Genomic DNA, 16,208 nt, shown 5'->3' with positions numbered 1-16,208 from the left:
ACACACACACACACACACACACACACACACACAGGAGCCAGGGAAGCCCGTTTTGTGGAGGGGGTTGGGTGCAGCACCGGTGCAGCCTGGCACAGATGCTCTCGGTTTGTCTCCAAATCAATGAGGTAATGATTTATTAATGTCAAAACGATGCAGCTGACCGCGTGGACAAGCTCCTCCCGGCTGCACGGAGCGCCTCACACGACCACGGCGGGACTCTGCCGCGGCGTAACGAGACATCTCAGCAGAGCCGCGGCGCTGACAGTGACTCGCAGACTGACTTTGACTGACTCACACATTGTGTTTTTTTTTCCCTTCTCTCTCCTCTTGTTTTGAAGCTTTTACACCCAAGGCTTATTTCATACTCAGAGGGCTGACAGCTCTGAAGCGAGGAAATGTGCCCGCACACGCCAGGAAACTCACCCTGAGCGCTGTCGACGCAGCGTCCACAAATTTGCTCTCCCACTCACTGTCAATAAACCCGGAGAGAGTCTGTCTTTGATGACAACACACATTTTAGAGTTCTGGGCTGCGGAGACGTTCGTGTAGACCCAACTGTCCAAAATCAAATGTGAATCCTCCTGCAGGCTGGATTTTTCTTTCTTTCTTTTTCTTTTTCTTTTCTTTTTTTTTTTTTTTTTTTGGTGCTTTGACAGCCGCCGCTGCTTCCTGCACAGCCGAGACATTTCATACCTTATTTGGCATGAGATCAAACCCAGCACCGCTAAGTGTCTCGTTTTGTGCTATTTATAATTTTCTAATCCCAAATGATGGAGATTATAAAACGTGACAATAGCCCCCTAAAGTTGAGGACAAAGAGACATCAAGCCATCCTTCCTCTCTCTTTTTTTTTCCCGCACAAAGCAAAATCACCTCAATAAAACTTGCTCTCTCCTCCTTTGAAGCCAGACTCTGCCACTATAAATAACCTCCCATGGTATTACATGGTGGGACTGCACACAAAACCAGGCCAACAGTGCCCCCTATGTGCAGAGAGCGGCTCTGTGGCTGCAAATGTGGCCCTGGGCTCACAGCAGAAACACTCAAACATCCACAAAATAGCAGGGAGGCTTTCCTTTTTGCACAAAATCCACATTTCAGGCATGTAAAATCTCAAAAATCCTGCTTTTCTGCATCTGCATCTCCAGTATGATTGGTGCAGATTTAAAATCAATAGAGGAAAAAACTCTCCATCTTATCAAGTCATACAGTCACTTTTTTATTTTTCGAAAATCTGCCAGTGGGATGAGATAATCCAGCTTGTTCCCGATGCAGTTTCACTTGTTTGAGGAATTTTTCCTGCATGGGAACGAGTGTTAAAATAAGGCCGAATGAGGCAGATCAGCTCATTAGGATCAAGAAAATGACATGCGAATCAAGAAATTTTCTGGAAACGAGTGAGATTATCTCATCCCACTGGCAGATTTTTGACCTTATTTGAAAAAACAAAAAAAAACAAAACAAGATTTGAACACTAGAGGCTTTTTCTGGAGCGTTTTACCTGGCTTCACCTCATCAGTCGGCTTCAAGGAGAGCAGGATGCGCCCCAAATATTTTGCACATTCGGTGTTTTTTTTTTTTTTTTTTTTTTTTTTTTTGTCAACGCTGCATGCGAGGGATCAAGTGCGTCGGGTTCAGCTTCGGGAGCATCTGAGGTGTGAAAAAAAAAAAAAAAACAGAGGAAAATCTTCACATTGTCGGTGCCCGCGCTAACAGCAGTGTCATGTGGAGTTAAGTGGCGAGGCGGGCCGGATCAAAGGCATCAGGCTGATCTTCACTGTCTGACTTGATCTCGGCTAAAACCCGGAGAAACCCTGCCTCAACCTCGGAGACGGCTTCCCCTTATTCCCAGAACAGTCCACGTTCTCAGACTCAGACCGCAGAGCTCTCAGGAACAATAACGCTGTTGTTGTTTTGTGTTGACAAAATGACGGCAGATGTGTGTCATATTTTAAGCAAAATCCCAACCAATCGTCTTTGCACATTATAGTGATGGGTTTTATCATTTGCAAAGATGCAGATGCATGGATATTTACACAAACACACAGCTGCACATGTGCACACGTTTTCACATTACAGGCATGTGAAAAGAGCAAATAAAGAGTCTCATGTTTCTGTAAACTCCTTTCCCTTTACTTTTTTTTTTTTTTTATTTTACTTTTTTATTTTTTATCTTATTTTCCTTTTTATGTCTACTTTGTGTTTTGTATTTTATGTCTATGCGTCTAAATGTGAAAATATAGGAAAGGAAGACATGGTGGTGTGTTTTGATGAGCCAAAAAAAAAAAAAAGTTTAATATCGACATTTCTGTACCAAATAAACGTTGCATATCAACATTTACGCTTACAGCCGATGTGGTGGAGTCTGCGTCGACGTCATGTGACTTTTAACATCGTTAGCCTCAGCTTGTTAGCTACTTTAGCTATTTTCATGCTTCCTTAGCCAGCAAAACTCCTTGGTTAAGGTTAGGAAAAAAGTCATGGTTACCATTACAAATGTTTAAAACATTAGCTAATGTTTGCTAAAAGGTAGTAATCGGTCACCAGCTGCATCAATGTCATGTGACCGTTAACACTAACGCTAACTCTAGCTAATGTCAGTTTGTTAGCTACTTTAACCACTTTCATTTGCTCTGTTAGCCTCATTAGCCAGGGTATATGCAGGAATCTTAATGTTAATTTTAATACTTTTTTAAGACGTTTTCAAGACCTTCTCAATATTTTTTATACCTCACCGCCACTTCAAGCTGTAACCATTTACATCAGTGATATTTTTAACTTAACCGTTTTAGTTTGTGATACAGACTATAGACCACTATGATACAACAGAGCGTCATTTGTGCTCCTAATTTCCACCCGCGACAATTTACGAACACACCCACAATAGCCTAGTTTTTTATGTACCTGTTCATCTTTGTTTTTTAATAAAAATGAATAAATTCACACACTTTTACGATGTTTTTGGGACTCAAACTCTTGGACAGCTAATTCAGAAAAAATACTTTCAAAATTTAAGACTTTATAAAGTTGTGATAAGACTTTTTAATACTTTTTAAGGGTCTTAATTTTCCCCAAATTGATTTATCACCTTTTAATACTTTTCAAGACCCCGCGGATACCCTGTTAGCCACCAAAACGACTTGGTTAAGGTTAGGAAAAGGTCATGGTTAACATTACAATTTTAAAACATTAGCTAATGTTTGCTAATAGGGAGTAATTGTTCGCTAGCTAACAATCACAAGTAACCTGCATCAACATCATATGACTGTAAACATAAACACTAGCTAATGTTCGCTTGTTAGCTACTTTAACCACTTTCATTTGCTCCGTTAGCTTTGTTAGCCACCCGAACTGCTTGGTTAAGGACAGAAAAGGGTCGTGGTTAAGCTTGGAAGGGTTAGGGTTAAGGTTAGCCTGTTGATTTTCACCGTCTGCCACCTAACAGGCCATTCTCTCGCTCTTCATTTGCCACAGAACTTGAAAACGACATTTGAATGAATCCAGAAATGTGAAATGTCACTATGTTTTTCCTTGTGACTGGGCTGACATGTTATGGATAAATTAAAGCTGCACTAAGTAGCCTGTTACGTTTACTGACTCCTGCTGGTGACAGGAACAACAACATCAAGCAGCTGGTAACTGACGTAAATTTAAAAAAAAAAAAAAAAAAACATCAGAGTTAAAGAAAGACAATGAAGCTGGCCAACAGAAACATAAAACACTACAGAATCACAAAAATGTGTCATCATTTGGCTTGAAATAAGGATTTTTAAAGCTTTTTAACACGCTGGAGCGTCTTAAAACTCCAATAGTCTTTTGATCTAAAACTACGGAAGCCCTAAAAGGACATGGACTCACATTTTTATTCATTTATTAATATATTTTGAGGCAGGATGCTGATTGGATCATTTATGAGAGAGGCTGTGGTTTGACAGTGTGAAAATGGGAAATGATTGTCGAGAAAAATGAGCAAGAAAAAGCAGAAGTGAGATCGAGAACAGTTAAATGAACAGAAAGTGTGACCAGAAATTCTTCCTCAGTGAAGTTTCACAGGAGCTTCTTTACATTTCGTTTGTTTTTCAAGATCTTGAGTTACTCGTGTCATTTTCACAAAGATAACAGAGGTTAACAGGAGAGGTACTTCCAGAGTTTGAGATGAGGACACTGATGTTTTCCTGAGATAACGACATGATGAATGTGATGACGAGATAACGAGATCTTACAGTAGCTCAGCCAACATTAAATCACTGTCAGGAACATAATTCTGTGTAAAATACAAACGTGATGAATTTGTGATTCATGTATAAACGGTTTATTTATCCTACACATTTTATCACTTCAAAAAAAGAATTGGATTTTGCGATATCTCAAATACCATCTGTATATTTCATATCTCATATTGTTAGATGTTTATATTTTCTTACTGTATATAGTCTTTATTGTATATATTTCTGCAATATTTGATTCTATTTAATTTAATTTTATGTTTATTTATTTTATTTCTGCAATATTTTATTCTATTTAATTTTATTTTATGTTTCTATTGATGCTGCTGTAACATAAGAATTTCCCAGTTTGTGATCAATAAAGTAACTCTATCCATCTATCTATCTATCTATCTATCTATCTATCTTTATTGTCGTTATCTCACATAAACTGTCATTTTGTAGAGATCCTCAAGGTCAATCAAGGTCGAATAGCTCAAGATCTTGGAAAGACAAATAAAATGATCCTGCTTTGATGGGAAAACTGAGTAAATAAGATGTGGAACTGTGTGGTTCTGTGGTTCTTCAGTACAAAACAAAACAAACAAAAAAAGATTTCACCTCTGAAAATGAGTTTTGAAATTCAGAAATCCAGGAGTTTTTGGGGTCGATGAGCAGCGGTGTGAACCCTGCCCAGGTTAGATCCTGGCTCGGTGGCCCCTCAGCAGGTGGATTGTGGTTTCGGTGTGTGTGTGTGTGTGTGTGTGTGTGTGTGTGTGTGTGTGTGTTTGAGCCGGCCTCCTGCCTCTGAGCTGCAGTGGATCCAGTCAGAGCAGCGAGCGGCAAACCTGGCGACGGAGCAGCCGGATGTGCTGATGTGCCATCCATCGCCGCGGGCCTTTCTCTGACTTCTAAAGGCTCGCGCTGTCAAAGCGGGGCGCCTGGGAGCGCACCACACAAAAGTTAAATGAAGGTTAAATGGAAGCGCTTCAAAGTGGGAGATCTCTGCAGAAAAATAACGGGAGAAAAGGTTAATGCGTGTCTTGTTGAGACAGCCGAGCAGCTTGTAGCTTTTGGGCATGACGCGTTCGAGGTCCGGCTCGGGTCAGGACGCCTCGGGCTCTGGCGCTTATTGGTTTTGTTCGCACGGTAACGATGTCAGGTCCACTAAAAGGGTCTGAAGAGAAGCTCGGAGAGCGTTTCTCTTAGAAATCCAGGTCAGACTTTCCTCTGTATATACATAGATACACACGGAGCTCGGGTTAAACAGATATATGGGGCCGATATTTTGACTTTTTGGACTTAAAGCTCTGCTAACAGTGTCCTGTAATCACCTAATTCACTGCTTCAGAGGAGTTTCCAGCCTGATGAGAGGAAAAATCTGGTGCAAACACTGAACATGCATTGTTTTTGGACAAATTTTCAAAAATTCTGAATATCAGCAAACAATATCAGAATTGCTGACTGCACCTTTAAAGCATCGATACGACTGTGTGGCCTCAAAAACTCCCATCGGTCAAACCTGAGAAACAAAAGGTGAATCACTTTGGTCGTTGGTCACATCAACCATAAAAACACCTCAAAATTATACTTTTTTATATTCATGTATTGAGTGAGTATTTAAAATATTTGTTATTTTGTATTATGTTTTATTTTTCCTTATTTTGTATTATTATATAGTATTTAAAAAGTAGAAGTTAGGGAGCATGTCTGTACAATACAATTATTGCCCTTTTTTTTTTTTTTTTTTTTTTTTTGCAAATCTAACCTCTGCTTATGATGGCACTGACACTGTCTGAGCTAAACAAACAAACAAACAAACAAACAATAAATGAATAAATAATTTAAGTATGACACATCAGATGGTGTGATGGGTGCTGTACTTAAAGGCCACATGTCTTGGATGGCATTTAAAGGTGAAAATAGATTAATTAATATTTATATTGTTATTTTTTAGTAGCATATAAAAAATAGCAGTTTCATAACATTGATTATTTCTAATCTGCAATCTGTAAACTCTGTACCACCTGTTTATGCTCAGAATAGGGAGCAAACAACACTGAAACACACAAAAAACAAATGCATTAACTGTAATGCTGTGATATTTCCTGTTGGCCTGATCATCACTGGGATGTTTTCATCCATAAATCCCTTATTGGACATTCAGCAGCTGACATCACATCAGTGCTGGACTTGTAGTTCTTATAGTGCAGAACTTGGAAAATCTGACTGTAGTTTTTATTTTTTTTATTATTTTTTTTTTATCACCAAACACATGAAATTATCACCAACACATCCTCAAATCCAACACCGTCACAACCCCTGGACGATTCCAGGCTGTTTCTTTGTGTTTCTCTGTGTGTCTTTGTGTCCAGAACTGAAGCCTCACCATTCATACGGTGAAAATTGCAATTGCAGTTTTTGACGCCAAATCAAAGCATGGATTTTTCGATGGCGTTCCTAAAGGTCTTGGTGTCCTAATGTGGTATTTTGGGGGGGATTTTCAACCATTTTTATTAATGTTCCAGTGGTCAAAGTGGTTAAATTTTGCACCAAATCTGTGTAACAAATGGGATCAAGCCAAAAACTGCTCCAACAAGTCATGAGACACAACTGAACATATCCTTCCATCATACTGGTCTAAACCTAAATAAAGTAAATAAATAGGCCTCTAACCAAAGCACAGTGTTTATTACAGATTGATGACCAGAATAATTTGACGCACAGAGCTGAGCTGCATCTCAAATTGATCTTCAGGTTCCCAGCGTTCAGATGATGCTCACCACTTCTACTTGGCTTCTACAGTTGACCTTTGACCTCCCCGTGAAGCTCCCGTGTCCCTTCACTAAACTGTGTCGCAGAACAGGCGAGCACGGCGAGGGGTAAAGCCACGTTGTAATTTCAGACGAGCGTCTACCTGAAGCAGAAACACAGAGAAGCTCCTCGACCTGCGAGTGTTTCTGCAGCCCTGCGACGAGCCGGGACCAGAAACAGAGAGTTAGAGGGGGTTTTCCTTTACGGTGCCGGCACAGAGATGTAATGTAATTACTGGCTCAATGCCACATCAAAGGAGTGTGTTCCCCCTCCGTCGGGCCGCTGCGTCCCTGCAGTATTTAAGCCATCATCGCGGCGCTGTTGGCGTGGCGCGGCTGGCCCACACGCTGCAGCACAATGCCACGCTTAATTGGCAGCCGTGAGGAGTAAAAGCAGCCGCGGGGAAGCGTGTCGAGCCCAAACTCCACAGCTTGCCGGGGAACAGAGGGAGCAGAGTTTGACACTGTTTTGAAGGTCAACTCCTTCTGCATTCAGGCCCGTCAGGTCGCCTCTGGGGCCCCCGGGGGCCGCCGGTTGCCGCTAAACCGCCTATCACAGGAAACGAGAGAGGCTTATTGTTCTCCGCTCTCCTGTTGACCCTGAACGCCCCATTAAAATCTCGCCCCGAACCCTGCCTGAGGGCCTGCAGCCGTCGCCGGCACGCGCGCCTCGCCCCAAAGCCTCGCATACTAACGAGGCGGCGCAGCGGGCGTTTTGTGCGAGGTGCCGGTTTGCATCCTAAAATCTGCTGGCTGAGGCGGCTGATTGGTCGCCAGGGCAGAGCCAAGGGTGATGATGTAATGAAAATAATAACAAGGTGAGCTCGAGCTTGAGATTAATTTGGAGGTCTGAGGTACCTCATGTTGAATAAATAAAACTGCTTTACTGTTTCTGTATGAATTTCCAGGCTGATCTTGTGTATAATCATTATTATTATAATTATTATTATTATTATCATTATTATTATTATTACTAAGAGCTGCTAGACACTGCAAAAATATCTCCATGTTACCAAGTCTCATCCTAATATCTTGTTTTTCTTCAAATGAGGTATAAACCCTGCCAGTGGGATGAGATAATCCCACTTGTTTCCAGAATTTTCTTGAATCAAGTGTCATTTTTATTCACTCCAGTGAGCTGATCTGCCCTATTTTGCCTTGTTTCAACAAATATTCCTGAAAATCCCACTTTTATTTTTTACCTTGTTTGAAGAGAAACTAGCTCTACAGGAAACCAAGTGGCTTCTTAAAACAGAGATTAATTTAAACATCTATTTATTTGTGTATTTATTTTGCGGCATAGTGAATTTTTACCTCTGCCTCTAAAAATTCCAGATGAAGTTCCTCAAAATCTTGGTCAGTGGCCAGTTTGTCAGTTGTTGGTGGTGATCTGGATCTGGAATCTCCTCCGTTGCATGATAATCATTTTTTAACGATAAATATGAAACGTACAAACACTCGACTCCAAATCCCCTGGAAGTCCTGAACTCAAGAATCAAGTGTCTTTTATTTTGAAAAAAACACTGTTGAGAACTGCAAGGTCACTGATTTTCTGTTTCATGGTGAATTGTCAAATAGCTGATATAAGAAATAAAGTGCAGATCATAACATACTGAAAACATGGCAGAAAATACTGATTAGGAATTGCTGATTGACTGATCAAAACTGAAAAAAATACGCTTAATTATTGTCTTTTTCTGTTTTATTAATTTATCATTCAATCAGTGGCGAGTTTTGTGCCAGAGGCTGAAAAGGATGACAAGAATATTTAGTCACATTTATTGATATTTAATATTTAATCAGCAGGAAACATCAGACATCCTGGACTTTAATCTGACGTGATCCGTGTTGGTCGTGAGAAAGTCACACAGGTCCAACTCTAATAACGGACAGCAGAGTCGGGCAGCACGGCTGTGTTTGGATATATACTTTATTGAGCTATTGTGATATCATTTATATTAGAATTACAAAAAAAAAACAAAAAAACAAAAACAAAACAAAACGTAATAATCAGTTTTCTATACCCGTGTGGTGCTTCCTCACTCTGACATGACGGCTGCAGAGGTAGTGCATGGAACATCTGACACAATCTGAAGAGTTGATTTGACGCCGTTTAAGCTCCGCTGGCGAGCGAGTTTTTACGGCGAGGCTGCTACTGGGAGGGCTAACGGGACGACGACGAGCGAGACGAGACGGGACGCCAACGAGATGGGACGGGACGGGACCCCGGGGTCCGAATTACGAGACGAGACAGTCCCCGAAACGCAGTGGGGACGTTTGCTTCCCTGACTAAATGTTGCACCACAAGATATTTAGCACAAAAATACGTCGGAGCGCGTTTCTGTTAGCTTTACTTTTTACACGACCACGGGAGCTCGATGTGTTAGCGACAGCAGACAGGTATGGATTTCACATTAATTTGCCTTATGTGATTATTTTTTACGAGACGAAACACTGGCGAAAAAAGGAGATTTGTAAACAGACAGGCGGCAGGAGTCGACACGGAAACGTCACTGAAATATTGCTGTTAAATTTAGATTTGTGAACAAACGCGACGCCATCGACACGACAGTCAAAAGCTTCTCTACATGTCCGGTACAGCACGATAAGGCACAGTAGCTTAACAACCGACCATCAAGTGATAATAATAATAATCTGATGAGGTTAGCTTTAGCCTCCCAGCAGCAAACCACGCTAATCTTTTTCAACGTTCAGAAAGGGGACATCTGGTGAATATTCTGCCACAGAGTCTACTGACATTTCACAGATTCGCATTTTAGGTGAACAGACGTTTCTCGGAAGCGGAAATAATCTCCTCGGTTGAGTTTAGGGTCGGTGAGCGGAGCCAAAGAGTCGCTTTTTTTTTTGGCGCATTTGGCTAACTTAAATGGCAAGGAGCTCAAGTCAAATTTGAGTAAAAACAAATAAATGGCAATTTGTTATTCGTTTGTGATGTCTGAAGATCAGCAGGTTTGCTAACTAGTTTGACTAGCTAGCTAGAGGCTAGTATCATGGCTAGTTTGACAAAGAAATGCCCCTTTATGTCAAATGCTACAAGTAGGCTAATATTCACGTCAATATCTGATTTATTATTGGACTAGGAGGTAAAAAACATTGAACTAACTGGAAAATGACGACTGTAACATAAATAAATGAATGATTGATACTTTTAACCAAAAACTAACTAACATTGTTTTGCTAAATTAACAATTTAGCATTTTGATACAGGCTTGAAGAAACACAATGTTAGCCTACTTTAGTTTCCACTTAGAGTCAACATTTTCAAGTTGTATTGATATATATGAATATTGCCTTTGTCCTGTTACTTATGACCTTTTTCAGTCTAATGTTACTTTGCCAGAAATGCTTTGGTTCTTCGGCTCCGAGCACCGAGATTTAACTCAACTGACGAGATTATTTCCGCCTCTGGGAAAAGTTCGTACAACTCAAAGTGCGATCTGCTGTCACTTCTGCTAACCAGCTGCTAGTTTCTACCCAGAATTGTCGACTTGATTCCCACGTTCCTCACTGGACAATTCAAGTACTAAAAGTCCGCGTGTAATCAGCTACTCGACAGTGTAATCTAAAATTAAATTAGCCGACGGTTACGGTTTCTGCTGGGCCCTTAACAACATTTAAACCCCTCATGTTCATCAGTTCAATACATCTGGAAAAAAAAAAAAAATAATCATCAAGCCATACAGTAATTGACAACATAATTTTCAGCCACATCTTTCCCCCAAAGTGAACACTTGAATATTTCCTTATTTCGAGCGACAAAAGTGATGTGCGTTTACAGAGATAATACGAGAGAAAAGAAGTACAGCATTTCATCCTCATTGAAATTTGACCTCTGTGGTATATTTGGTCAAAAAATAATAATAATAATAAAAGCAAACTAAAAAATAATATCTACTGATAAACTGTCTCTACATGTACACACAGAGAAAGAAACGAAAAAGAAACAAAATACAAGTGAGGTGCTAATATAACTGATAAGGCTAACGGTGTACACATGTCAAATCAACCCTCATTTATCTGGATTTGAAATAAACGGTTATCATAATAATTACAATCATCACCGTGGAAAAACAATAATCATTTCTTTTTTTGGTCGTTAGATAAAACACGGCTGATTTTTGAGCCAAGATAAACTGAAATGTCATCTCAAAGTTGGTGTTACAATACAACGCATGTGCAGTACAGTTTCAACAAGTGATACAGGTGATTTGAAACACATTGAGAAGAAAAAAACAAAGAAAAGATGTTTTAGTAAATTTTCAACACAGGACATTCAAAAGGGATTACGTCTTGATTTCAAAAATTTAATTTGAACCGCTGCTGCGCTTCTGCTCCGTCCTCAAGAGGAATTATTCCTCTCTCTCTCTGCTCAATTTCAGGTATTTGCATTCCTGGGGAAAAAAAAGTTTCAAGGAATAAAAGCCAGAAACTCATCTATAGTTTGCGGCTGTAGGGGAAAATAGCGCTCATAGATTCATATTAAAGTGGGATTGTACAAAAAAAACAACAAAAAAAACCCACATCTGAACACTGAAATTCAATGGTATTCCCTTCAGCATCACAGCATTACAGTGTTGTGGAAATCATCATATATTTATATACTCAAACAGAATATAGAGGAACTAAAGTGAAATGATAAAACCCCCCCAAAAAAGCATGAATTCATTTTCCATCCAAGCAGCATCAAGTCACTTCAGTCACATTTACAGACTTTGACGACCTTCATACAAAACAGCAAAGAAACTAAATTTCCTCCGATTGATGGAGAGAAACATTAGATTTTACAAAAGAGGATCGGTGTCCGCTCCCTGTGAAAGTGTGTGTGTGTGGGGGTGGTGGGGCTTGGCTTTTACATTTTGGTCTGGGTGTTTGGAAACCAGCAGGGGGCAGTGTCATTTGGTAGGAGGTGATTGTACAGACTGCTGCGTTCCCTCTTGGAGAATCACCACGTACAGTCGGCGAGCACGTCGAGCCGTGGCCTCGGTGACTGGAAGTGGTCCCTGTTTCCACAAATTAACAAGTCGCCAGTCAAAGCCTCAGAGAATTAAACCCAAACTACAAGGAGCTCCAAACTATAAAAATACTATCTACTATCTGCATGAAATGCTGGTGGGCTGAGTGCATCGTGGGAGTCTGAGCTTGAGCAGCACACTCCATGCATTTATTTAATTTATATATTTTTTTATGGCAACAAAGTATTGGATAGGAAAGTATCTAACAAGTGAACTAAGTGCTTTTAGAGCGTTAACCTCGACACACGAGGGGATTTAAACGACAAATTCTGGTTATTCACACATCGCAGGCTCGTCGCGAACACTGAACAATGAGTCCAGTTTGAGTCCGAACTCACATCGAGTCCCGGTCCAAATTCAAGATCAGAGCAAGTGCGTTCACACGCTAGGAAAATAACCGTGTCACAAATACTTCAGAAGATCCTTATTTAGCAGAAACACAGTAAACAGCAGCGATGCTCAGCCAAGAGTCTGCAGGCTGTGGTCCAGCAGCTGGTTCCTCACGCTGAGCAGAGACGTTCAGTCACGATGGTCGAGACCTGCGGCCCCGGCGGCGCACGTCCGTTTGTTTCCCGGTTCTGAGTGCAGTCAGAGTCTGTGTTTGCCCTAAGCAGCAGTGATACAATAATATTGCTTCTTGTTCGCGATTGCTTTGAACAGCTAAATTTAACTTGGGATCTGGGTGGAGGTTTGAGTCCAACATCCGATCCCGTTTGGTCTGAAACTAACGCAGGATGGGTCGGGGTGTTTGTCAGTCTGTTTTTGAGATCTACAACACAGAAGATCACTTTTGAAAAATGAACACGTGGAATGGATAGGTTAGTGCATGACAAAATCAAATTGAAATTTGTTAAATTGTTAAAAAATGTTAAGTGCTACTTGAGTGTACAAAATATGGTTGAAAATAGTATTACTCAACATTGCTTAGTTAGTAGCTTCAATATGCAGTAGTATTCTTCTAAATGGTTAAATGCACTGACATGGAAGTTGTGTGTTAATGAATTAGTTGGTGGAGACACCGTACAGAACACAGATGACTTATTATTAGTACGATTAACATTTCTATATAAACAGACGGCAGCACAAAATGCAGTTTACAAAGACGTCTTGTGAGTTTGGGTTTTAAAAGGTAAATACTGTGGTGAAAATGAAAGAAACATCACGTGGAAAGCAGGTCACCTTTTACACAAAGGCTCATCAGCTTCATGTAATACTAACAAGTATTCACCTGCACAACTCCCCTGCATTCATTACATTTAAGGCAATGCATCACACAGCTTTTCTTAGAAATATATTCCCTGTATACTTGCATTAAAATGAGAGATAGAATATATTGCTCATGGGCTCTATGTTTAGTAAAAACCACTATTATGCACGTTTGCAGATGGTTTTTGGTCATTAATACCTTATTAAGGCCCACAGAAGAAAAAAAATTTACATTCAACCATAATTAAATTCATTGAATTGCATCGGTTTTATAAAGATGTTCGGGGTGAAGTATGGCCTTTTCTTTTCAAGTGCAGCATACATGAATTCCATGTGCAATATGCATATGCATGTAGATAAACTACAGGAAGTATTTTATAACTTGATCTAAAGTACTAAAGTGGGACATTTGTGCAGGTTTTACCACACAACATTTACAGTGCTCAGACGGGCAGCATGAAACACGAGCACCAAAGCCACCAGCTGTGAACACATCTGTTCTTTCTTTTTGTTTTATGGAAGTTGGAATTTTAGGGTGCCCAATCGCCACATTAAACACAACACAATTACAAATTTGCTTCTCTTCATACATCACCTTGAGACACACGTGCGTACGTATGCATATCACCAGATGGATCCGGCACTCACGACCCACTGAGAGAGCCAGCGCTACGTTCACACTGCAAACAACACGATCAAGTCGCAGGAAATCTATTCGTTTGTCACAAAGCTGATCGAGCGCGGAAATCTGGCCGATGTGTGCACCTTAATCAAGCCTGGAGGCCGAGATACTATCTGCATGGTCACCGGCTGTCAGATTTCAGTGCTTCTTACCCATTTAGTCTCATGAGAAGAATCAAAATAAATGAGAAGTAGATTCCAGCCTTTTAAAGCTTCCCAGCTCTCTACAATTTCTGACGGTAAAGATTGTCTCAAAAGCAAAGCATCTCGTGAGCAGTTGGTATCCATTGCTGGGATCAATGGTTAGCTCATTTTATTCAGCTTTTCCCTCTTTATTTTTTGATTCATGCTAACTGATTACCATTTGTTTGTTAAGTTAACTCATCAAAATGTTAATCCCAAAGCAGCAAAAATCACATAATTTGCCTGTTTGTGGCTTTGTAGCTGCAGATCAATATACAGGTGCCAAAAAGAGCCTCAGGCCTTAATTGGGCAGAATATTATGACACATGGACCGAGTTGTTTGCAGTGTGAACGTGTTGTTAGGGTAGAGCGTGTCACACAACACCTCAAACTCCGGCTGCTGTGACCATCAAACCCGTGGCCTCCAAGTTCCAGAGTGATCTCTAACCACCAGGCCGTCCTGCTGGTGAACGCAGCTACTGCATTCAGACTTGAGTGTGTCTCAGCGAGTTCAAGATCTGTGGATGCACAGGCCTCGTTGAGAACAGGTGAGTTCAGGCTGCTGGTGCGGTAGGAAAAGTGGCACAAGCCGATGCTGCGTTCACGTCATGTCGGAAAAGGCGGACACGAGGATTGGGCGTTCGTCATGTTGCTACGACTGGGAAGCGCTGACATGTTTAACACTTGAACGCCCATATCTGAGATGGCAACTGCAAGGTCAGTCGTCTTTTTAACAAGTTACTTTGGAATTTGTCCCGCTCTTGTCCTACATGTAATTACCATGAGGATTTCAATGTTCTTTCCCTAGTTGCCAGCGGGTATTTGCAGTAAATACGATATGACGTGAACGTGGCATGAATGTGAGAGAAAATACAGGTAGTACTACTCTTTCTCCAAAGACGTTTACTCATTCCTTTGTCCTCCAAACATGCATATCTTACACATTTCTCTCCCTGGCTGATATTTCCGTGTCAGTCATAGTTGTTGCTACTTCAAAGACAGATGCGCCACACAGCATCCTACAACACAGTTTTTACTTTGGCAGTTAGTGTTAGAGAAGTGCAGAGGACCCCAGATAGAGCCTGGTGGCACACCGAGAGGCACCTCTTGGCTTGGAGCTCAGTTTGATCATAGACGAGGGCGTTGGGGGTTGTGGTGCTGTGACGGTGGGCTGTTGGCAGGACGGAAGGCTCTAGATGTTTGTCTCCCGCTGCATGGGCTCCTCGCTTTTCGGACTTTTGTCGACAAGCTCCACCGGGGCCTGGGCGTCCCCGCCAGCCTCCTTCTGGTCCTGCACATGGTCAGGATCTTCTGTCTCAGTCCGCTTGTACAGCTCTGCGCGCTTACGCTCACGGTCCAAGAGTCTGTAGTTGATGAAGTTTCCAATGAAGAGCCAAATACTGGCAAATATCACTACGGCTCCACAGCAAAAATACATGCTTTTGTAGCTTTTAGTGACATCAACTAGTTTCCCTGCAAAAGAAGAAAAGGTTCAAATGTTAACTTCATTGTATGGTTAAATTCTTGCTCAGCAGAATGGATTTTTGGAGGAAGCATGTCTTTTTTAAAACATTTTTTTCTGGGTATTTCTGCTTTTTGACAGTAGTGACAGTAGGGGATGACATGCAGCGATGGGCCCAGGCCAGATCTGAACCCAGTTAGGAGACATCTCTGATATGTGGTGCACACTTCACCAAGTGAGCTACAGGGACGCTCGAGAAAGCAAGTCTTAGTGTCCACTGTCTACTTTTAATGACATTTACTGAGCAAACAAGCTCTTCATCATAAATTAATGATTACAGAGTAAATCATCCTGTTATTATATAATGCAAAACCGTCACAAGGCCAGAATCAAATTGCTTATTACTCTGTGCATCATCTGTCAACAATAATTAGCTAAGGCCGGCCAAGTTTTAATTCCACTTGTTTAATAATGCGTGAATTTCATTCACTTGATCCAATTGGCAGCAGCGCCGAAGGTGCTTGAATTGAATTTTAAGCGGAGGCAGTAAACAAGTAGAGACTCGGTACAGTTTCAGGGTGGATTTGTGGCGATAGCTCACTTTCATAACACACAGAGGATATGG

The 16,208-nt window shown here is 41.0% G+C and overlaps 1 protein-coding gene across 1 annotated transcript in view; it reads right to left on the bottom strand.

Moving 5' to 3' along the window:
* Nucleotides 1–8,930: 8,930 nt before the first annotated feature.
* Nucleotides 8,931–16,208, bottom strand: part of LOC115355373 (monocarboxylate transporter 2) — a 37,028-nt gene continuing 29,750 nt past the window's right edge. Inside the window, exon 5 of the mRNA XM_030046146.1 lies at nt 8,931–15,594. Coding sequence (XP_029902006.1) covers nt 15,314–15,594 — 281 coding nt within the window. The 3' untranslated portion in view covers nt 8,931–15,313. The remainder of the gene's footprint in view (nt 15,595–16,208) is intronic.

This window comes from Myripristis murdjan, chromosome 23, assembly GCF_902150065.1.
Source record: "Myripristis murdjan chromosome 23, fMyrMur1.1, whole genome shotgun sequence".
NCBI classification, from domain to species: Eukaryota; Metazoa; Chordata; class Actinopteri; order Holocentriformes; family Holocentridae; genus Myripristis; species Myripristis murdjan.
This window is presented reverse-complemented; position numbering and strand designations above follow the sequence as displayed.